We start from the raw sequence: 22940 nt of genomic DNA on the forward strand, positions 1-22940 counted from the left end.
TAGAGACAGACAACCATACTAGCAACTGAAATATCCTCCTATGCTAAGTATGTCCACATCAGCCAAGATGTATAATATAGTTACAGGTGAAGAATATGGCGTAAAAGTTAATTTATTTCAATAATTCAACTAGAATATGGTGTAAAGGTTAATTTATTTCAATAATTCAACTAGAATATGGTGTAAAAGTTAATTTATTTCAATAATTCAACTAGAATATGGTGTAAAAGTTAATTTATTTCAATAATTCAACTAGAATATGGTGTAAAAGTTAACTTATTTCAATAATTCAACTAGAATAAGGTGTAAAAGTTAATGAAAATACGGTACAAATCGTGTCCCGTATTAGTTCAATACGGGACGCAACATTTTTTTCTCAAATAAAGGACAATTCCGTATTTTACGGGTCATTTGTCTATTTACTGTACAGTGAGCGAAATAACCGGAGTCAAATTCCCTGTCTGGCATGTTCAAACTTGACCATATAAACCTGATTCCTATTTTCTGCTGATCTGACTTTTCTTTTCTCTCAATTTTAACCCTTTTTAAGGACAACTGCTGGCAGGTGCATTTTTTTATTTTTTATTTTTATTTTTTTAGCCTTTGAAAACTGGTTTGTTTGACGAACCACACCAAGCTGCAATGTAAAACCACATGCTTTCCTCAAAGTTCTGGTCGCAGACGGCCAAACAGCGCCCCCTACAGACCAGTCCTGGCCTCGGAGCATATAAGCACCAGCAGCGTGTTTCTCGGTCAAACAACAAACACATCCTGAGCCGCTGCGAGCCGCAGTCCGCTGCCGGTGCTGCAACAAGTCGTCTACTTGACTGACTACTTTATGTTCGCCCTGAAATCATCGGGCGACAACCCAGAGAGATGCTGCAGAAAACTTTGGGATCCATTGTGGGTCTTCTTTGTACCGGGACCTGTCTGGCTCAGGTAAGCGCGGGCTGGGGCTCACGGGGGTCGGCGCAGCTCGCAGGCGAGGCCGGGGCTCTTGGGCTGGGTGAAGGCCCTCGCTCTCCTCCACAAAGGAAGCTGGGCGTCAGGCAGGGAAAGTTTGTATTTATATTCTGCTTACATTTAAGTGACAGCTGGAAAATATCCATAGATATGTTTTATCGATTCGATATCAATTTTAAACGCAGAGTTTCGAGATTAAGGGTAGCCATTGCTAACGGGGGTACCCGGTAAATCGACTTATTTTATCGGTGTTGATGTTAAGTTTCACGCTTTATTGACAGATATGCTACATAGACATACAGCACAAATTAAATTACAGTTCTCTTTGAGCCACTGTGCAAAGTACATCTATTAAAATATAATAAAATAAGAGTAAGAATGAAATAAACAGTCCACAATTAAAATGACATAAACTACACCTCAGTGTTTACGTGATTAAATAAAATAGGAAATAAATATATTTTAAATAACTACAGGGATTCTTGAGATAAGGGACAAGACAGGTTTTAAAAAATCTTTTTTTTTTTTGTATGCACATTTTTATAATGCATTCATTGGAACAGTATATTTCTGTAGAGAAGGGCCTTAGCTATTTAACCATGTAAAGGAACAGGTTCTAAATAAAAAATGGTTTCACTTTAGAACTTGATTTGTGTCAACTCTGTCAGACACACTCAAAAGTATAACATTTTAATTCTTCCAGTCCAACAAGAATCTAAAGTCCTGAAGTATGTTGGTAACTCGGTATAATGTTTAGTTACTCTGATATGTAATAAAATACAATATATATATATATATATATATATATATATATATATATATATATATATATATATATATATATATATACTTATGTTGTGATTTCACACTATTCTGAAAACCCAGATTTCTAAATGTCTGCATTTTCAATCTTTGTTTTTAATTTTAAAATGAAAAAAAGAATTTGTTTAGAAAAATAAGACATATGAGGATGTAGATCAGATGGTCCTTTTATTACATAAACAACATGGACTGATCAAAGAATAAACATTTTTTATAATAATTGGGATAATTTAAATAGTTATTTAAACTATATTAGCTGGAGATGCTCCAATTATCCAGTTTATTTCCTGGTAGAATCAATATTTCAAATTTCCCTGAATCAAGGGGGATTGTTTAAGAAAGTGGCAGATGGTATTTCTTTTATCAGAGGTTTCTCATAAAACCTTTGCATTGGAGTCATAGATAGACAAAACTTGACTGTTGACACCCACATTATTTAGTCTTAAATATATTATTAGCCTGTCTTACCAACCTCCTCTGTCCTTGGTTTCCAGTCCTGACATTTTTTTTTGTAATACGTGCTTAAATGTACTTTGCAGTCAGCAGCTTTTTATTGTTGCAGAAATCTCTCTCTCTCTTTCTCACACACACACACACACACACACACACACACACACACACACACGTATGTATGTGTGTATATATATATATATATATATATATATATATATATATGTCTGTGTGTGTATAACTTGTCATATATGTAGCAGAAATGTGCAAACACATTCATTTGCATTGAGGTGACAGTGAGAAAGGTTGTTGAGTTTGCTGGTCATTTCCTTGTTTGCTTGTGTGAATAAGTATTGACTGGTATTCCCTGTTTGTGCCTCCTATGTGTGTTTAAGGGAAAGGGAACGTGTTTGGGGGTAAACAATGAATATTATCGCTGTGAGATGGGGTACTGCTGTGGCGAGACAGAATGCTGCACTTACTACTATGAACTCTGGTGTAAGTATATTTGCATACTTTTATTTTTTTATGTCCCTGACTTTCATTTAGACCTGCATACGTTTCTCTTTACTGTTTCAATCATTGCTTTTTGAAATGTAATTCTTGCAGCAGTGGTTTTGTTCTTGATTAGTTTCATTTTCAGATAAATTCTGTTTAATTAAGTAACTATGTGCCGTTTAACTTATACAATGCTGGAAATATGCCTCTTTTAGTTTGTTTAAAACAGTGTTGTATTAAATTTCTGTAGTTTCTCCTTGTGAAGTTCTTGAGTCAGAAGAGGCTCTGGTAATAGATACTTTGTATAATATTGATGATCCATTTACATCGAGTCTCTTCCCTCTTGCAGGGTTCTGGTTAGTATGGTCTCTGATTATCATGCTCAGTTGCTGCTGTGCCTACCGACATCGGAGAGTTAAAATGCGTATGCAACAGGAGCAACGGCAACGTGAGATCAGCCTCATGGCCTACCAAGGAGCTTCCAGTTCCTTTATTTCCCCTCCACCTCTCAGTTTAAGTGAGTACTCTTTCTGTTCCCATTCTGATTTTTAGCTGTTAATATTTGTGCCAAAGTTTTCAGCCTTGCAAGTTTTTTTTATTTTATTTTTTATGTCTTGCAGATTTTGTATAGATCATCTATGTCTCAGTACCTCTAACATTTGCTTGGTGCCCACTTTATCAGATGGAGAGGGCAATCTCAGATTGATATTTGTGTGTCAAATACAGGTTAGGCCTAGAAAGGCTTGGATCATCTTTTCTGCAGCAACCCTGTCTGCACAGTTCAAAGCTCATGTGCATAAGTGATTAGGAATATCTTTGACACAGCTCTGTGCTTCCTCACTAAGACCCAATACAATATCTGCATTTCCACAGTAAAACTCTGGATTATTCAGACCCATAAGACGCCTTATGTTCTCCTTTCCTCTTTAATGAAGCGCCAGCCCTAAAATGGACTTATAACTCATAAATGGTTGGATACTGATCATTGTCTTGATCTTGGCATATATACATACTCAATTGCCTGTGTGTATTAATGAAACGGATCTGAAATTGCATCACTGAAAGCAGAAATGCCACACTAATGTCAGTGGTTGGTCTGGATCTTTGCTGAAGCCTAGAACCGGATATCATATCTGTTAATGTCACAAATGGAAGTTGGATCTAGGTGCACAGTTGTGAAAGTGTGAATCTCAAATCAGACATGCTTGACTTCAAGTCAGGAATGAGAACACAACTCTCACTGGGGGCATACTTAGACAGTGACTCCACAACATTGAAATTAGTTGGCTTTTCATCCTGAGGAAAATTGTAATAAGCAATTCATGTGGTAACAGCTCAGCATATAACTGTGTTAAAGCTTTTGGGAGCTGCTTTTCTGCATACAAATTATTTTGCATAGTGGTTAGCTTTGTCTTGAAAATGTAATAAACTTAGACATTTATTAGCATGAAACAAAGACTGTGCAAATATTTTGACATTTTTACCGTATTTTGCGGACCATTAGGCCCACCGCATTATAAGGTGCAATATCAATGAATTGGTCTATTTTCATACATTAGGCGCACCGGGTTATAAGGTGCTACATAATTAGTTATATAACGTTGCAACCCGCATCCAACCAAGGACGACTTCACATCCCTGTGTCAGCTGGGAATGGTCCGACAATCAACCAAGTGGAGCGGCTGCGTCCCTTACCAAAGTCGCACTATAACATTTTGACAGATTTGAGTGCAGTGTACCGCATAAAACTGGCTTGAGGTCAGTAAGCACAACAAAATTCATACATAAGGCACACCTGATTATAGGGCGCACTGACAGTTTTTGAGAAAATGTAAGGATTTTCAGTGCGCCTTATAGTGCAGAAAATACGGTACTCGAGTTGAGGGCTTTGGAAAAAAGAAAATACTAACAACTTTTGTTTGAGCAGGTGAATTGTTGGAAGGTTAGTTTTAATTATGTTTCTATTCATATTCTATATTTATGTATACTATTTAAGTATACTTCTTTCTTTTATTTATTCATATAAACTGTAAATATGCCATATTCACCAATGTGCCACAATGCCATTGCATCGAAATTTTAATTTCCGGTGCAAACCCGAATTGATAAGTATTTGAAATCACTCCAGAAGCTAAAACCTTTGCATTTGTCGACCCTCAGGGTTCTGGAATGACTACAAGCTTCCAGACTATGAAGAAGTTGTAGCCCATCCTCCAACTCCACCTCCTCCTTACTCTGTAAGCACTTCGGAGTCAACATCAGTTCTCCCTACTCAGCTGAACCAGTCAGACACGGGGTCCATGTCACAACCACTGCCTGAGGCAGAGCCGAGGATGGACTGTCAAGCTTCAGGGTCATCAGCAGAGCAGGAGGCGGAGTTGCTCCCAGTCCAGGCACCGCGTCAGGCAGAAGAGAACGCAGAGGAAGATGAGGAGCTTGTTACTCGACGCCGTCATGTGACCGGAGACTCAGGGATTGAAGTTTGCGTTTGCCGCCTGGATACATACGACGGCACAGGGCTTGAGGAGGAAGGTGATGAAGAGAACAGGGTGTGCAACATCGCCGACAGGGGCTGCTGTTCCGGTAACCAGCCAGAAACCTTCAGACAGAAGGAATGCACCTCAGAGGTGTCTGGCCATACCGCCAACGCCAGTCCAGGAGACCACATGGTGTGACCCACAGTGTAACTAACCAGCCTACCAGTGCAGCTTCCTGCTTCTCACAGGGTGATAATTGTGGCCATCGTCATCGTCATCATCATCAGAACTGTCTGTGCTTTAATACATATACACAGTGTTGTGCTAGTTACTGAAAAATAGTAACTAGTTACCGTTACTAGTTCATTAAAAAGTAACTCAGTAACTCAGTTACTAGACCAAAAAGTAATGCGTTACTATGAAAAGTAACGTTTTAGTTACTTAAAAAAAACAACATTATTTTAAATGCTCCCATTAATGCCCCATTGTCCCTCTAGCCTTCATTTCAGCATGATACTGTATGGATTTGCATCGTGTTCTGCATTCTGATTGGCTAAACAGTCTCCCCGCTTCTTCACTTCCTGTGTCAATAACGTTGGTCGCTTAGCAATAATGCCTGGAACGGCCAATGAGTTTCAGCAGCAGCTCAAGAACGGGAGTCTTTGATGAATCGTTCATTAGTTCTCAGATATAATCCATGGTGACATGTCGGTTTATAAGAATCTTTTTGCCCAGAAGAAAAAAAGAGCGACAACAACTACCTATAACTATGTTCTTCTCTCTAAAAAAACACCTGCACTGCAGGCTTTAGAAGAAAAAGACGCTGCAGAGCAGAGTCAGGATGCAGCAGCGCAGTCAGAAGAGCAGTGAAATACGTGCGAGGTGGTGCTGATCTCCGCAATTTGAAGCCTTGTATAAAATAAAAGGTTCATACTTCGCGCATTTCACTTATCACGGGTTCCTTTTAGAACGTAACCCCCGCAAAAAACGAGGGATTACTGTAATGACAATATCTCCACGTTGCGCAACTCGCCTTCTCTTGGCTCGCCATGACCGTCATGTTTTTGAACGCACACACATGCTCACTACGTTTCCTCTGGTCTCCGTGTGTGGGGAAAGAAAGCTTCACTGTAGCCAGAAATAACGGAGTAACGCACCGTTTGGTAACGGTAATTGAGTTACTGAATTTAAAAAGTAATGCGTTAGAGTATTAGTTTCCGCCCAAACTAACGGCGTTACTGTAACGCGTTACTAAATAACGTGTTAGTCCCAACACTGCATATACATGAAATTTAAGATGATGATGATGATGACGACATCTAATCTTCTATGGCCCCTATTTAGGACAGATAAATAATACATGAGCAGACTCCAGGCTTTCTTTCCTGTCATTTTTGTTAATGGAGAAAGCAGCAATTACACAATGTTACTCTGTTTGGATTTTTTCTTTCCCCCTGTAGTATTAAACATGAAAACATCATTAAGTGGTGGGAAGACAGCAGATGATTGTGACTGAATCCAAAATTGACGGTTTCCCTTGCCCTTTCCTTCAGTACTGCTGTCATGTTTCCTTTTCTGTCCCGCCGCTCTCATACGTCAGGACATTTCCGTACAGCCTTCCAGCTGACATTTTACCTCCAGTAGGATGGTCCACCAGAAGCATGCCAGCTCGGTCAACAACATTTCTCCCTTATCCCCGCTGTGACTTAGCGGACGAGTCAAAAACAAACCACTTGAAAACTCAGCATTAAATTGGATGAAATGAAAAGCGAATATGTTCATTTTCTCCAAAGCTGAGTGCGTGTTTCACCGTGTGATACAAACCAATGTTTGGCGTTATCTAATGTGAAGGCTGTGGATCTCCAGTGGGGGAGACTAAACACTGCAGCAGCGCAGAGTTCAGACTTTCCTGGTTGGTTTTTCAGATTTCAATGTCATGCTGACCCTTCTTAAATTTGATATTCACATTGTTGTCACATCAAGTGTGTGTCCACTAATTAGCATGATGTAAGAGGTGCTCAGCATTTTCTCGCTTTATTATGTGCGTGTGTGTGTGTGTGCGCACCACACTCACTCACACACATATACACAGACAGACACAAGTTCCTGACTGCAGTAAATTAATAGAATAACAAAATGGGCTATGCCACCAAGTTTTTCAGTCAATAAAAAGCCTTTTTGTGGCTCTACATTAGTGTATTTTGTTTCGTGTATAATATTTGAAGGACTTATTGTTCAGTTTGTATGTCATTGATGGATGTAGTTGCTCCTATATTTTTTTTTCATTTCGTAACCGGGTTTGCAACAAGTGTCACCATCAATTTGCAACAAAGTTCCTTCCAGGGGCTGCACGAGTTTATACTCTTGAGTGTTGGAGTGCAGTAGACAGGCTGAGTTGTGTGTGTGTGTGTGCATGTCTGTAAATTGCTGCAGCATCTGCCTAAAATCACTAACGCAGCATTCATGATGGAAATAGTATCTGTGTTTTGCATGAGGCACGATTTGGTATTCATTTGACTTAATTTGCATTTTCTAGCAGTTGTGTTACTTGCTTTGCACATCAGTTGCAATGATGATGGTATACAGTGGCCACTCTACTCTGTTTGAATATATTTTGGTCAAGAGTGGACTGGGGTTAAACCTTTAGATATGTGGATGATGTTTCCTTATTTTGTTAGGACTTTGTAAGCCATGTTATGCTGTTTTGCAGGGCTGGTAGATCGGTAGATGGTTCTGTCTTTTGTCTTTTTTGCCCGTGTAGCTCTTGGCGGTGTGAAGGATGTGCAGAGGTATTTTCCACTGGCATCAGAGGGGTTAGTACATTAGCAAATTGAGATGCTTTCAAGCTTTGCTCTGCAGTTTATACAATGTTGGCACAGTCTCAGAATCTACTACTACTACTACTACTGTCATTTAGCAGACGCTTTTATCCAAAGCGACTTACAGAATCTATTTTGATTGGCTTCATGTTCTGTAGGCATTGCATGTCATGCTATTTTTATATACTGTACAGTATGCACACAAAACATGACACATCAGTCATCTTAGGTCAGACACCCACTGTAAATTGCAATTCAATACAGATAATTACTAGTCCTGTGCAGGACAAATAGTTACAGGTGAATCGGGATGTTTTATTTTCAGAATTTAGTTTGAAACGGTGATAAAGCTTTTTTCTTTGTGTTAAAATGGAAATAGTGTAAAGGTTCAGGTCACACTGCTTCGCGCAGGCACTCATGCTCACAACGTGCTGCACCTATCTGACCTTTTTTCACCATCTAGATGCGTTCTCCATGGGGTTATATTCTGTGCTGTAAGTTAGAGCTGGGTGAAAATGATTATTTTAAAAACGATTAATAGGGCAATTATTTTATCGATTAGTCAACTAATCTAATGAGTGATTAGTAATTATTCTAACGATTATTTTTCTGTTTTTCGATTAATAGAAACCATAATGTATCACATAAATGTAAAAAAAAAAAATCCATAATATAGTTTATTAAACTGTTTTGCACAGCAAAATAAAAATAGAATACAATTACACAAAATAAATAGGCCAACTGTTTACTCTTACAGTCCAACATAAGTATCTTGTAAAAAATTTCAGAAGATTTTAAAAAAAATGCAGTGCAATGCAAAACATTATCAAGAATAAATAAAAATAAAATATTTGGATAAAACGGGGCACTGTTTCACACTAAATTACATACTTTTATTCAGTACTCAAGTTGAGGGGGGATGGCATTTTTTTTTTAACTAAAAATGAGATATTTTAACTAGAAATAAGACAAATATTCTTGTTAAGATTTTTGAGTTTTTGCAGTTATCTATTTTACTTATCCTGTGAAGGACAGAGGCATATTGATAAGTTCAGAAAACTGTTTTTTATTGTTGCGTTTTTATGTATTTGATGTAAGCCCAGTGGATATTTAAAGCTTTTACAGAAGGCTGCATTTAACTACTGCTATGTCATTCCTGCAGTATTTCTGCAGGTGTTTTGGTCAGTGCTATTATTTGTAATATATTGTATTATTTGTAATCGGCACAAATTATCTGTCCCCATATGATAAAATCCACCATCCCCCCCTGAATTTTTTATTTTTATTTATTTTTTTTACAACTCGAGTACTGCTTTTATTACATAAAAAGTCTAATCACGAAAGGTACCTTTCTATAGCGGATGGAACTAAAAAAAAAAACAAGTTGTTTCAGGCCGGAATGATTTTCCGGTGACACTTTAGCTTCTGCTAACCAATAAAAAATGCGTTTTTCATGCCGGTAAACAGAGTTATGACCAGAAAACATCAAACGTACGACCTGATGCATACCATCATGTCGTCATGTGACGTTCGTTTTTGCAATTATTTAGCTTATTATATTTTGCAATTATGGGTGCCTCCGCTTTATGCTCCGACATCGCTGTTGCGCTGGTCTGGTATCAACTTCAAACGGCGTTTGGTACTTAATTTAAAGTATTCCTATACTTTTTATGATGTAAGACTAATTTGGGGGGGCTTTTTTCAAGGCTTTGTTGGGAACGCAGTAAGGAGGTCGTAGTTTTGGTCTCCATTCTGCAAAGGGCGAACTGTTTTTTTTTTTTTTTTTTTTTTTTTTTTTTTTTCTCACAGTAAAACATCTTGTATCAGTTTATTTCCAGCTTTATCCATAATGGTCTTTTCATACATCTCTACAAGCTTAACACAGACCCTGAAGTGGTGTTGTTACAGATGTGCAGATTGGGGGGGACCCAGAGAGCAGCTTATTAAACAAATGACCTTCAGCCAGCTATACCACAGTGAAGCTTATTCAGTAGCAAACTACATGATATAGCTCTTCTAAACTAAATGGAAACCCATTAAAGATATGCACGAAGCACAGGATGAACCTCACACAGCACGGCCTCTGTCACTAATCATCCTTGTCCTTTGCACCGTGTTTTAGAATACGTGTAAATGCTACATAGTTGAAGTTGCCTTTCTTGTCAATGGGCGCCTCGTAGCAGAGCTCATCCACCTCTTCGTCTGTGAACCTGTCACCCATCATAGTGAGCAGCTCCCTCAGGTACTCCTCCTGAATCAAACCTGTTCCCTCTTCATCAAAGCAGGCAAACGCATTACGAATCACATCTTCTGGATCTGTGCCATTAAGTTTCTCCCCAAACATGATCAGAAAGATGGTGAAGTTGATTGGGCCCGGTCATAGCCTCCAGGTACTCATCAGTAGGGTTTTTACCTAACGAGGCAAGCATGTCATGAAGGTCTTCTTTGTCAATAAAGCCATTTCTGTTCTGATCAATCATGTTGAAAGCCTCCTTGAACTTGGCCTTTTGCTTGACATGTTGGTGGCTGGCAGTCCTCCCTCCTTTTGAAGAAACTTTAAAATGAAATACTAAAAGCAGTGCACTCAATTATCAGCACATCCACAAGCAGATGGAGATAAGCGTCAATGTCACGTGTTCGTGGCGGTGACATCGACGCATCTCTACAGGCCTACTGTAAGTAGCCATGCCCTGGTTAAATCTATATTTATAAAAAAGCTGTTTAAACTTTCTGTTATAACCGCACTGACTCCAAAGATGCACCGTGACTTCCTCATAGCATATCTTTTCACTCTCTGAACTGGGGACTAACTGCTTTCGTTTAAGTTTGGTCTGAAAAGAAATCTGCATTCATCGTATGCATTTGAAAGACAGTTCAGTGCACAAATCTGAATAATAGTGTCCATTCACCCCTGTGACGAAGAAGTGTTTCCTTTTTCCTACAGCTCACAGCTGCAGGTGGTCATTGTGGTTGTGCTCGTCCTGATTACTTACTGCTGTGGGTAAAGTTTACCAAAAGTTTCGGTAACTGCATTTGTTCATACTGAGTGAAACAAAATGCACAGCTTCAATCAACAGTCCTTTACAGGCATGTTGTATTTAAAGGTTTGCAGTCATCTCGATGTCAGTGTTACGCAAGTGAGCATGTGCTTGAACTCGAAGCCGTACTAATGTGACAATAACCTTTCAGAGCAGTAGTTGCAGTGTGGGCATGACTGCACACTCATTAACAGAAGTACTAAAATATATGTTTTTTTGTTTTTGAAAGCACACCTCAAATTGCCTTGCTGAATTTCTATAGAGGGGAGTTTTGAATATGGAGCTGCACAATAAAATATAGCCTCTATATGTGGAAAATGATTTTATGATGCCTTAGTAGAGTAGATGCTTTTTTTTTTCTTTTTCTTTTTTTCTAACCTTATTTGTGTAGTATCAGCATGCTTGTAGTAAGAGAGCAGAGATGTGAATTGGTAGAACATAGCATTTGATCTTGTTCTGGGGAAGTGTGCTCGTCTTGTGAGAAAAGGATGTGGTGTATAAACATTATAAAGCCACTGGATTGAAACTAACATGTACTGTACAGTTATATTTACCGGAGGGTTTATATCAGACAAGTGGTCGGGTTGAGTTTAAAATACCGTGTATAGTTAGTTGTGGTACTGATAGAATTTTTGTAAAACAGGTTGTTGAGTTTATGCTCAGTTGTATCTGCTTGCAGTTAGCTTGAAATGAACCAGATTGGAAAGCATGAGAAACATTATCTTAAAAAATGGTTTTGCTGTTTGTCATGGTGTTTATTGGTTGGGTTTGGAGTACAGAAATTAGCTCCACATAGATATGTAACCTTTTTGATAAGGTGCAGTTTTGTTTTTTTGTATACATATATAAAAAAATAAAAGAATGGAGCGGTTTAAAGAGTCAGGAAAGGACCTTTTTTTTTTGGTGCACGAGTGAACTGGAGGTCCATAGTTTTCCTATTGTCAAACCTCTACTATGCCTCCTTGGTTTTCACATGTTTTACTGAGAGTAAGGGCTATATCAGTCACACATTCTTGACAGACATCCATTTATTTCATTGAGGGTTTTGTCTGCACTGTACTGTTCATTCAGAGCATGCAGTCGTTGAGGTTCTTCAGCTGAACACAAATGTGTAATGTAAACACGGTCATTCTTTGAATACAGATGTCTCTTAATGTTGCGTTGGAGTTCATATGTATTTTATAGCTGATTGTTTCTGACCATGTGTGTTTTGTTTTGACCAACCCCCTCCTCTCACATAAGCACACTGAAATTTTTTTTTACTAGTGCAACTATCTGCATGTGTAGATGTCACAGATGATGTCTGCTTTGCCCCGTTCGCTCTTTGTTGACTCAACTCTCCAGTGGTCTGTGGTGACAAACTCTAGCCAACACTTGTAGCTGGCTGTTTTTTCCGCTGCATCGCTCCCCACGCAGATCCTTGATAACAAAAGGGACACATCCACCCATGCATAGGTTCTGACTGAATAATCAACCAAAGTCTTTGCCATTTCCATGCTCCGTGGATCATCACGGATTGTGCTGCCCTAGTTTATGTGGTTGCCATGACGATGGTCTGTTTGGCTTCACACTCTCAGGGTTTCTTGTTAATAAGCTGTGCTTCTAAGAAATACAACACAAAAAAAAACAAACAGAAAAAAAAGCTGTGCTTCTAAGAAAAAAAACTAACAAAAAAAAAGCTGTGCTTCAACACATTTTTGACCGTTGTCTCAAAAAAAAAGAACCAAAGCAGTTGTCATGATTTTTAAAACTTTTATTTTAATATCCCATAGTTGGATATTATTTGTGCATCACACATCTCCGTAAACTGTACTCAACTAGGCTATGCAAAAACATTAACCTACTGTTATATGCTGCGACCCTTTCTCATTTGTCTGTGGTCACCAGTACAAGCAATATAACTCTCAGTACTTGTTGCACTGTACTGTAATTTTGGTTGTGTTTATGTATTTGTTTAAGAGAATTTTTAAAAAATGAAAAAAAAAAATTATATATATATACTTGTAATGCTACTATAATGATATTGTCACTATGTATGCTTGTGTCTGTTCAGGTGCTTGAGTTAAAAAGCCTTTTCTAGCGTATGTATTGTTTTTTTTCCTTACTTTTTGGGGCTTTTTTATACTCCCAACTAATGGATAAACCACCTTTTCAAGTTCTGTGTTTTGAAGGGAAAAATTTTATATATTCTTTTTGATGGATCAACTCTTTTGTGATGTCTTTGGTCTGTTTTCAGCTTCTCTGGCCCTCGTTTTTTTTGTTAGACTCAATCATTACAGTTCCCTTATTTTTCTGTTGTCATGATTTTTGAGATGAAATATTGGACTGTTGTCCTTAATCTTCGGTTACAACAGCAGCATACATTTTATAAACTGTACACATTTAACACGTCAACATTGAACAAAGCCAGCTTAAAGTTGTATGATGGAGAACCCCCTCGTTCAAGGTTTTACTTCTGATGACACAAAAAGTTTTCTGGTTTATACAAGTCATTAAAATTAGGGAAATACAACCCCATATGAGCAATGGTGCATGACTTTATTACACTGTTACTTATTTAACAAAGGTTACGCCAAACTGCAGAAGCAAAAGTGCAGAAAAGTGTAATTATTACTGCTTCCAGGTGTGTGTTACAAGAAGAGACAGTAGTAGATCAGCAATGATCTTAGAAAAGCAATTGTTACCAACAGCCTGGGAAGGATTCGTATTAAAGTGAGTGGCAACTGTCTTAAAATAAGTTCAATCTTCCAAGGAGTGGACATGTTCACCCCATGGTCACTGTAATATATTGAGGGAAACCACCAGCCAAAGGCAGACTCTGTGTGAATATGTATATCAGATATTAATGGTTTCTGAGACGGTAAAGTAGCATAAACAAATACACACAAATCTGTATAAACTCAAGGGAACGTGTAAACAGGAGGACACAAATGCACAGAAACTTCACATAATGATATGAGATGCAGAAAACAATTACATTATTGAAGGTGGATCCATGACTTACTATACTCAGTATTCCATCTAAATGCTTTTGCAGTTTGGCTTAGATTTTTGCTTCAACTGATGATAATCTTAGGCAATATGTGTTATTGTTCATCTGAGGTTGTATTTATCAAATTGTTTTGTTTTTTTTTTTTATTTTGATTTATGTTTCGATATAAAACCTGAGAACTGAAAATGGGGTACTTTTTTTTTTCACATAACTGTATATTAGCCAAGAAGATGCTGAGATGTCTCGACTTCCATGAGTCCTTAACTTTGGACTGTCAATGATGTTTTTATCCACACCTGCAAATTGTACTTTAAAAAAAATATATTCCCACTCAACCATTTACGATACAAAACCAGTGGATGTTTCCCATTTCCAAAATGAGAAACATTCTAGTTTTTTGTAATAACTTGAAATACACTAAAATGAATAAAGTGGAAAAAGAGAGAAAAAATTGAGCACTAATTAATTAAATCTCAAAAAAATAAAAATGGTTTTGGTAACACATCTTTGTGGCTGTGTGTTGTATGGGCCATTATTTGTATTTTAATAATAATAATAATAATACATTTTATTTATATAGCGCTTTTCAGGGCACTCAAAGACGCTTTACATTACAACAAAACACAAATACAAATTACAATTACACAGGACAGTACATAAGGACACAACATGAGACAGGACATTAATCACACATTAAAAGCAGTTCTGTAAAGGTGGGTTTTGAGATGGGATTTTACTTTTTATTTTTAATAAAACCTCATTAAAAAAAGGGGGGTGAAACACTGGCACTCACTGACCAGTCTGCAGTTTTTTTTACTTAAATTCTCCTGAATGTATCCACCTGACTACCTTTAATTCGACATTATGTTGTGTGAAAAATAAATACTTTTAGCTTAACACAATGCCTTTTGTTATTCTATCAAGGTTTCATCGAAAATGTATGGATTAAAAAAAAAAATTAAGTAGAAAAATAAAAGAATGTTAATTGGCCTCTGTTAGTGAAAAAACAAATGTGTTTTTTAGGGTACATGTTTTGTGGATTTTGGGACCTGTAGATAGGTATCTGTAGATATTCCCTGTGCCCTGTTGTTTAGACGTCATGGTTTCCCTGGCAACGACATATTGACACCTACTTGCCCAGGACACATGGTGAGGAGGATGTTAATCCACTCAGCTTGAGCAACTTCCACCAAAGCACCGGGGGAAATCATGGTGAGTTCAATAAAAACATGGAATTTACCATTTACTTCTTTGCTGAAAGATAACTGTTGTTTCTGATGTAAACCTTGCAAATTGCCAGAACAAGCGCTTTGAATGAGACAATTGGTCCAGTCTGTCTGCTTCTGCTCAAGTGTCTAATTTGACAAGTTGTATCAGACTATGTTTCGGCTGAGCTCTTTAACCGTAGCTTTTATTTTATCTCACTATTCAAAACTACAGAGACTTGAGCAGAAAAGTAAATTAAAACAGGGTTTCCGCGGGGTTTTAAAAAGTATTAAAAAGTGATAAATGAAAATTGCCAAATTTAAGGCCATTAAAAGTGTTAAATTCGCTGTCAGAGGTATTGTTTTTTTTTTAATTGGTATTATTTTTTACCTTTTACATTTTAAGCAGTCTATTTTATTGTCATTCACAAAGTGAAATAAATGTGAAACATCTGGTCAACATCAATGAGTCTATAAATCTGTTCTGTATAGTGTTCTATAGTTCAAAATCTGTATTAATGTTAAAAGGGCCGTGATTAACACTTAATGTTGTGACAGTTTTTAAAAAAAAATCTGAAGGTAGTGAAAAAGGTATTAAATTGGTATTAAATTTAACATAAGGATTGCTGTATAAACCCTGTAAAATAAGATAAAGACACAGTTTTTGCCAGTGCAAACTGTAGGTTTTGCTGATGTAAAAATAATTTAAAAAAATGTAGGCAGTTTCTAAAGATTGTGAACAAAAATTTGCTGAAATGATCACCAAATGTAGTGATTCTATTGTAACAATAGTTACATAACACAAAGAGAAAAGCTCAACAAACTGTGCTGCAGGGTAAAAGGCTTTCTTACTTTCTGGACACAGTCCAGTCTAATCTTGTCTAACCAAAGAGGGCTTTTGATCTGGTACATTTATAGCTGACTATGGAGGCCAGCAGCTAAATTCTCCTGCTCTTGATGATTGGCTCAGGGAGAGGGGTTTTACCAGGCCTGCCTCTGACCTTATTCAAGATTCACATGATACACTTGTGCGACTCCATCAGTGAGAAATGTCTGGCAGGTTTTCTTGCAGTGTTGTGCCACCTTGTTAACTGCTGTCTCATTGAGGTTTAAGTCATTCACCTGCAGGGCCTGTTGTCCATTCTCCGGAGACTCAAACAGTCTCCTGAGCAGGAGGTGCGCTTGCTGCTGTTAGGACTGGACAACGCTGGCAAGACCACTCTTTTAAAACAGCTTGCAGCCGAAGACATCAGCCACATCACCCCCACACAAGTACATCTACACTGCAAAAAAAAAAACTGAAATTTACGGTAAAATACTGGCAGCTGAGCTGTGGTTGCCAGAATTTCACCGTAAAAAAACGTTAACAATGTATATGACATTACGGCATGCTTTTCAGGCAACCATTAATTTCATAGTTGAGAACTGTTTTATTTACAGTAAATTACTATGAAAAACAGACATATTGTAAACCTGTTTATGTAGAAATTACAGTATGTTTTTGCATAATGTTGAACAGTTTTATACTGTAAATTTAAATGTAAACATCAGCTAAATCTGTAATTTAGACAGAATAATACCGTTAATTTTAGGGTAATTACATGCTTGTGATATTACGGTATTTTAGAATTTTTTTACCAAAAGAATTACATTTTTACACTAAAATTGTGTGATTTCTACATATTATTACAGTAAAAAGTATAGTTATGTACTCTTTTCTTGATTTAGGGTAATATAATGTATCTACTACAGTGATATACTATTTTGAATTTTACGGCCGTTTACTATTTTTACAGTTTTTCACTGTAATTTTTATGAACATTTCTTACATTTGCACACTCACACATCTAGTCAGTAGGTTAGTCATTCAATGCGGAAATGTAGCCTCATTTTATTATACTCAAGTTAAAAGCAAGTTCAAGGAATGTTTAAATTCACTATGTAATCTTTTAACAGGGCTTGAATTCACTGACGTTATCTTTTAACAGGGCTTCAATATAAAGAGCATGCAGTCTTCTGGCTTCAAGCTGAATGTTTGGGATATTGGAGGGCAGCGCAAGATCCGTCCTTACTGGAGGAATTATTTTGAGAACACAGATGTACTGGTAGGTTCAGTCTGATCTTCTTGAACTAGTCAAGGGGCAACTTTATAAAAGAGCCTCCGTTAAGACTTTTGCTCACATGTCTGGGTAAAGTTTGACAACCTATTTTTTTTGTTAGAACAAATCTAAAGAATGAATTTTAGGGGTGTTGTCATCTTGAATTTTTTGGCTGGTGACCACTAGAGGCGCTAGAATATTCAAGTTCTCAATTCAGGCATATGGTCAGTTTTGGTCAAAGTGTACAATTTATATGCATAATTGTCAAGATTAAAACATTGTATATCTAAGGAAATAGATAAAACAATACTAAAAAAAAGCCTTTATGAATCATATTGTAATATTTTAGCCAATATTACTTACTATTACAAAATATCACTTTTTTATAGACGTTTTTGACACAGGATTTCATAGAAAATGTGTTTCACTGCAAAAAAAAAAAAAGAAAAAAGATGGTTATTATGTGTGTGTTAAAAACGCCTATAAAAAAGTCATATTTTTTAACCAATATTGGACAAAATATAGCAACACAATAAAAAAAAAAGTTTTTCAATTGATGTTTTATCCATTTCCCTAAATATGAAATCTTGAACATTGAAGATTTTGCATATAAACTGTACATTTTGACCATTATTGTGACCATATGCATGTATTAATATAATATAATTATATAGCCTAATATATATTAATATAATACATCCATGGAGTGCACGGACACAGCCGTGACGTCACGCCCAGAAAGAGACTTCTCTTTGACTTTTCTGGCCGTTATTTGAATGTTACAGCGCCTCCAGTGGTCATCAGCAAAACAATCCAAGATGACAACACCCCTATTATTCCTCCTAGGGGTTCCTTCTAACAAAAAAATAAGGTTGTCAAACTTTGCCCAGAATCGTGAGCATAGTTATCAATCTTAGGGTTTGCCCCCTGACTAAACTGTTTGTTACAATCACTCGACGTATTCAGGCTGCACTTACACAGACAGCTCTCACAGTTTAGTATTTTAACTGCACTATACTTTTTTTTTTGCTGGATTGTTTACAGATCTATGTGATTGACAGCTCAGATAGAAAAAGGTTTGAAGAGACAAGTTTGGTAAGATCTAGTCCCTGTTTTCATTTTTTTTAAGGTAATAAAGGTAGATTTGTTATCAATGGATTCTGCAATTTAGATAGAGAATCTTCGTTAAGGGAACAGTGACTAAGCATAAACATTACACGAAATGATTACCCTCGTTTGTCCCTGCAGGAACTTGCTGAGTTATTGGAGGAGGAAAAGCTTGCTGCCGTGCCACTGCTAATCTTTGCCAACAAACAGGACCTGATGACAGCCAGCCCTGCATCAGAGCTGGCCGAGAGTCTGAACCTGCACACTATCCGCGACCGCATGTGGCAGGTGCAGGCCTGCTCAGCCATCACTGCTGAGGGAGTGCAGGTGAATACAGCAGACTTGCTTTCAGATTTACACTTGAGTGCTAAAACACTGATGTTAAAGATTTGTTTAATGAAGAGAAAGAAAGAACCAATGGAAATAGAAATAAATCATGTCAAAAAGAAAATGTCCAAAACAATCGCAATAGTTTATAGATCCAAAGAACTTTTAAATAAAAAATCACATTACCTGCTATATTGTTCCCTTATAGTCCCATACATGACATATTGTGTGGAAGTGTGGGGAAACACCTATAAAACCAATCTCATGCCCATATTTTTACTACAAAAAAGAATAGTACGTATAATTACGGGAGCAGAGTACCTGGCGCCAACCAATGCTTTATTTATTAATTTAATACATTAAAATTCTGGGATCTAGTTAACCTTCAAACCTTATTGTTTATATATAAAGCACATCATAATCTCCTCCCAAGATGTTCTCAGAGGCCGTTCCAAATCCAAAAGAGTAAATATAAACTAAGGCACACAGGTATGTTTAAAACGGCATGGGGAAGAACCAAAAGTAAAGAAAACTGTGTTTCTGTGAAAGGTGTGAAATTGTGGAATTGCTGTGATAAGGATTTAAGAATGTGTACCTCAATTTATGTTTTCAAAAAAATGTTTAAATATAAAACGATAAACAGTTATAAAGAAATCTGTTAATTATGTTGGTATAGCCTATTATAGATTAACATGAAAATAGCACCACTATATACTCCTTTTTGCATTATTGGTTTTACTATTTTTATATAACATAATGCAATGACAGTTTCTCTTTGTTTTCTTTTTATATATTTCTTTTCTTTTTTGTGTATTATCATCCACCGAATGATATACACTGCACAGGATAGGCTATAATAAGCCCTTGGCTTCAGCCTACTCCTTTTTCGGACATTTCTATTTACCTTTTATTATTATTTTATTTTATACCTTTTTATTTGTGAAACGAACATGTAAATGTTTCAATGTATTCTGTCCGAAATAAACCATTCATTCATTCAATGAATCTCTTTGACAAGGGTGCATCCAAAGATAGTAGATAAAAATGAATACATAAAGATTAGGAAAAAAGCAAACAAGGAAAAGTCAGTTTTCTCCCAAAAGAATAATACTGTTTGTCTCCAAGTCGTCTGAACTGGCCTAAGAACTAATGGCAAACCCTTATACAGGCCCAAACAGAGCATGTGAACTTGATCCCATAAGTTAAACATGGCTATTTACTTAAATTCCTCCAAGCCAATGGGCAGTGCTGATAAACAGTTACAGGAAACATTTATTTATCAGTAGATGTCACAACACTATTCAAGTCTGAGCTCCTTGTGCTTTTGCCACTCAGTTATGTAATTTCACTGAGTTAAGAGGAAAAAGACTGAGCGCATTATAGTTTCTGTTTTAATGAACTGCATTCTCTGCATCTACATACTTTATCTGTGACTGACGTGAGAGTTTGGTCATCTCAGCTTTAAAGGAATCGCAATCTTCTCTGTAGATGGTCAACTTTTAGAAATGCTTTTCATCTTGCTTCAAGTCATTACAAGTTTGATTTCTTTAATTTCATTTCACTTTCTTTTTTCTTTGTTTTATGTAGGATGGTATGACCTGGGTCTGCAGAAACATAAGATTTCACAAGAAATAACCTCGGAGACAAAGAAACCTTGCAGCTGCACTTTAAACCTGATCTATTACATGAATGTTCTTGAACGGGATCTGTTGATTTTCTTTCTTTACTTTTTATTAAATTGCACTTAAAGTTTTGTCATTTTCTATTAATTTGGAGGTACAAGTAATATTTTATATGTAATGATTGTCTGCATATTTACCCTATACATGCAAACTTCATATTTCTCAACATGTGTTTGAGCAGTTCATTTGGTTTGATCAAACTGCTGTTACTGCACAAATAGTGTTGTTTTTTTTCAATGTTCTGATTTTATTCCAGTGATGTCTGGAGAATAAATGAATAGTGTTTGAAGTGGTGGAGCCATGCCTGATGTTGTTGTCTCTGGTGAACGCTAGAGGGCGCCATGCGCAAGCTTAATGTATCACCACCTCAATCCTTCAGTGCTGTGGCGTCATGTGCTATGATTTGTTTCTTTTCATAATCGTCTTCCAGCAGTGTATGCTAGTCTTTATTACCAACCGCAAAGTGTGTTTTTGGCATTTTGTCAAACAGATTCAAGGCCATGCACAGCGGGCGTTAATTAGCAGTGATTCGTTCAGTGATCACTCACCATTTCTCTCATTCAGACGCCATCTCTGCTCTTCGTGTTCTGCTTCAGTGACGAACATTCAAGATTTAGGGAAAAATGACCATAAATACGATCACCTACAAGGAAACAGACCTCAACAACTCTCTATGCATATGCAGTACACAGCAAAGAAACACCTTAACCGGCCAATTCTGGTCTTGTTCACCATGATTTACCACAAGGCAGTTGCAGTCTCTGCTTATTTCTCTCTTTTGTCTTTTGCAGCACATTTGCCAGAAACCCGACTAATCTGAACTGGATGAACGCTCTACTGTGGTCATATAGGGCATTTACATACAAACCTTTTCCAGGACTAATAGCCCTCCAATACAATTTGCATTTATATAGCCCCCTTCATACCAACATGATTTGGCACCTTTGCCCATGATAAAAATAAACCTCCTCCTTTGGCCTTGAGTTACTGCCCTGCTGCTGGTGCTGTGTGTGCACTTGTGTGTCTCCCTTCATGTGTAAGGTTGGTTGATTTTAATATGTCAGAGCTGTGTGGCCCTCTGATGGGACTGGAATAAGTTCAGAACCTCAGAATGATTCTCATAATGATTCAGCTGTCTGTGTGGGCTTTGCTTTCATTCTGTGCATGCGTGTTTTCTCCTGTAACGTATTAGATTTTTGTTGATACAGCAGAGTCATAAGGTACATATTAAGCCATAACAAATTTCGTACAAACTAGCAAAAGGGATCCACTGGAGATGATGTATGCACCGCTTTTATAATGTTCTGCTACCAATGATTGGATAAGGAAGAACAAAATTAAAGGCTTCATTGTGAATAAGACAACAAAGGCCTCTTCTTTGCCTTCTGAATTGTTTAATCATTAACATCTTATCCAAGTGATTATATCTCAGCCCTGTAAAAACACACCCAATTGCCCATTAAAGTAGTTTGATAAATCTTTTCCTTTTTAAAAAAAATCTACAATAGCATGTGAATCTGCTGGCAGATGCTATGATGTGCCCTTAAATCTCAGATTAATAAAATTGGATTTGTCGAATAGAAGAGTGGATTGGAGCGGCCAGTCCTCGTTACCTCCGGCTTCATCATCAGAGAGGCAGTCAGGCCTGCAAAAGGCCATAAATCACAGGACTTTCCCAGCCACTCAGGCCAACACAGCACCCTCCCACACAGGGGAAACGCAGGGCAGAGTCAGACTGACTCGCAGGACAGAAGAAAGAGGATAGAGATCTGGGGATTTAATTAAACTGTTTTAATTCAAAATGCCACTCCAGTGAGTGCCTAAAGAAATAGTCTACCAACAAAAAATGATCAAACTGAATATGCAAAGCACGAAGTGGGCATAACACTCAATTGTATTAATTGAAATATATCAGCAGAAGGATGCTATGGTGATTACATTTTATCACAAGTGAAATGCTCAATTAATCAAAAATGCCACTGGATTATATTGTTTCACAAGGAGAAACTCTTTTCTCAAAAGTCATGAATGCCTGCTGCAACAGTAGAGTCATGATATGTTCGGCACTTATGTAACTGCATTAAATGCAAACTTTCAACTTATGATTATGCCACGTTGTCTTTCCTTTCTAAATAGCTTTGTCTTTTTTACGTAAGTCGTCCTTTATTATAGTTATTCATTGGTCAGCAGTATTTTTGCAATACGATTGTGTCCAACCAAATAAACGATTACAAACATATTTGTAGTGGTAATACTACTGAATCTATCTTTTTCTTGTACGCTGCATTGATGCACATTTGAAATGAGAAATAATTTTTGAGCGAACAGTTCTGATCATTCTGAATGTATACTTGATTTAAAAGCACAACCAAACAGGCAGAAAATAACACAGAGCAACAGCATGCTTTACATTAACGAGGAAAATATTTCATATTTCTTAGATGTCAGGGTTTTCTCTTAT

The 22940-nt window shown here is 37.1% G+C and overlaps 2 protein-coding genes and 1 pseudogene across 4 annotated transcripts; 2 read left to right on the forward strand and 1 right to left on the reverse strand.

Moving 5' to 3' along the window:
• The first annotated feature begins 550 nt into the window (after positions 1 to 550).
• wbp1 (WW domain binding protein 1) lies at positions 551 to 7409 on the forward strand. The gene is made up of 4 exons (XM_061734120.1): positions 551 to 939; positions 2631 to 2733; positions 3083 to 3250; positions 4894 to 7409. The coding sequence occupies exons 1-4, from the start codon at positions 877 to 879 to the stop codon at positions 5406 to 5408; spliced, it is 849 nt and encodes a 282-aa protein (XP_061590104.1). The 5' UTR covers positions 551 to 876; the 3' UTR covers positions 5409 to 7409.
• Positions 7410 to 9962: 2553 nt separating this feature from the next.
• On the reverse strand, positions 9963 to 10716 carry LOC133454442 (myosin regulatory light chain 2, smooth muscle minor isoform-like; annotated as a pseudogene).
• Positions 10717 to 14795: 4079 nt separating this feature from the next.
• Positions 14796 to 22734, forward strand: LOC133455203 (ADP-ribosylation factor-like protein 3). Of its 3 annotated transcripts, none has more exons than XM_061734122.1 (6): positions 14796 to 15271; positions 16393 to 16536; positions 17253 to 17369; positions 18408 to 18458; positions 18612 to 18797; positions 20385 to 22734. In XM_061734122.1, exons 1-6 carry the CDS (start codon positions 15269 to 15271, stop codon positions 20430 to 20432), a joined length of 549 nt encoding a protein of 182 aa, XP_061590106.1. In that variant the 5' UTR covers positions 14796 to 15268; the 3' UTR covers positions 20433 to 22734. The 3 variants fall into 3 exon arrangements, with proteins under 3 accessions (XP_061590106.1, XP_061590107.1, XP_061590108.1); XM_061734124.1 differs by having other exon boundaries at positions 15046 to 15271; positions 16379 to 16536; XM_061734123.1 differs by lacking the exon at positions 16393 to 16536.
• The last annotated feature ends 206 nt before the right edge of the window (positions 22735 to 22940 follow it).

This window comes from Cololabis saira, chromosome 11 (genome assembly GCF_033807715.1).
Source record: "Cololabis saira isolate AMF1-May2022 chromosome 11, fColSai1.1, whole genome shotgun sequence".
NCBI lineage: Eukaryota > Metazoa > Chordata > Actinopteri > Beloniformes > Belonidae > Cololabis > Cololabis saira.

Excerpts from the sequence above, each read along its gene's own strand:
- wbp1 (XM_061734120.1), top strand. The coding sequence starts at position 877 with ATGCTGCAGAAAACTTTGGGATCCATTGTGGGTCTTCTTTGTACCGGG. Across the intron at positions 2,734-3,082 it reads TTACTACTATGAACTCTGGT|GGTTCTGGTTAGTATGGTCT; the intron begins GTAAGTATATTT and ends TCCCTCTTGCAG. Across the intron at positions 3,251-4,893 it reads CCCTCCACCTCTCAGTTTAA|GGTTCTGGAATGACTACAAG; the intron begins GTGAGTACTCTT and ends GTCGACCCTCAG.
- LOC133455203 (XM_061734122.1), top strand. Across the intron at positions 16,537-17,252 it reads GCCACATCACCCCCACACAA|GGCTTCAATATAAAGAGCAT; the intron begins GTACATCTACAC and ends ATCTTTTAACAG. Across the intron at positions 17,370-18,407 it reads TTGAGAACACAGATGTACTG|ATCTATGTGATTGACAGCTC; the intron begins GTAGGTTCAGTC and ends GATTGTTTACAG.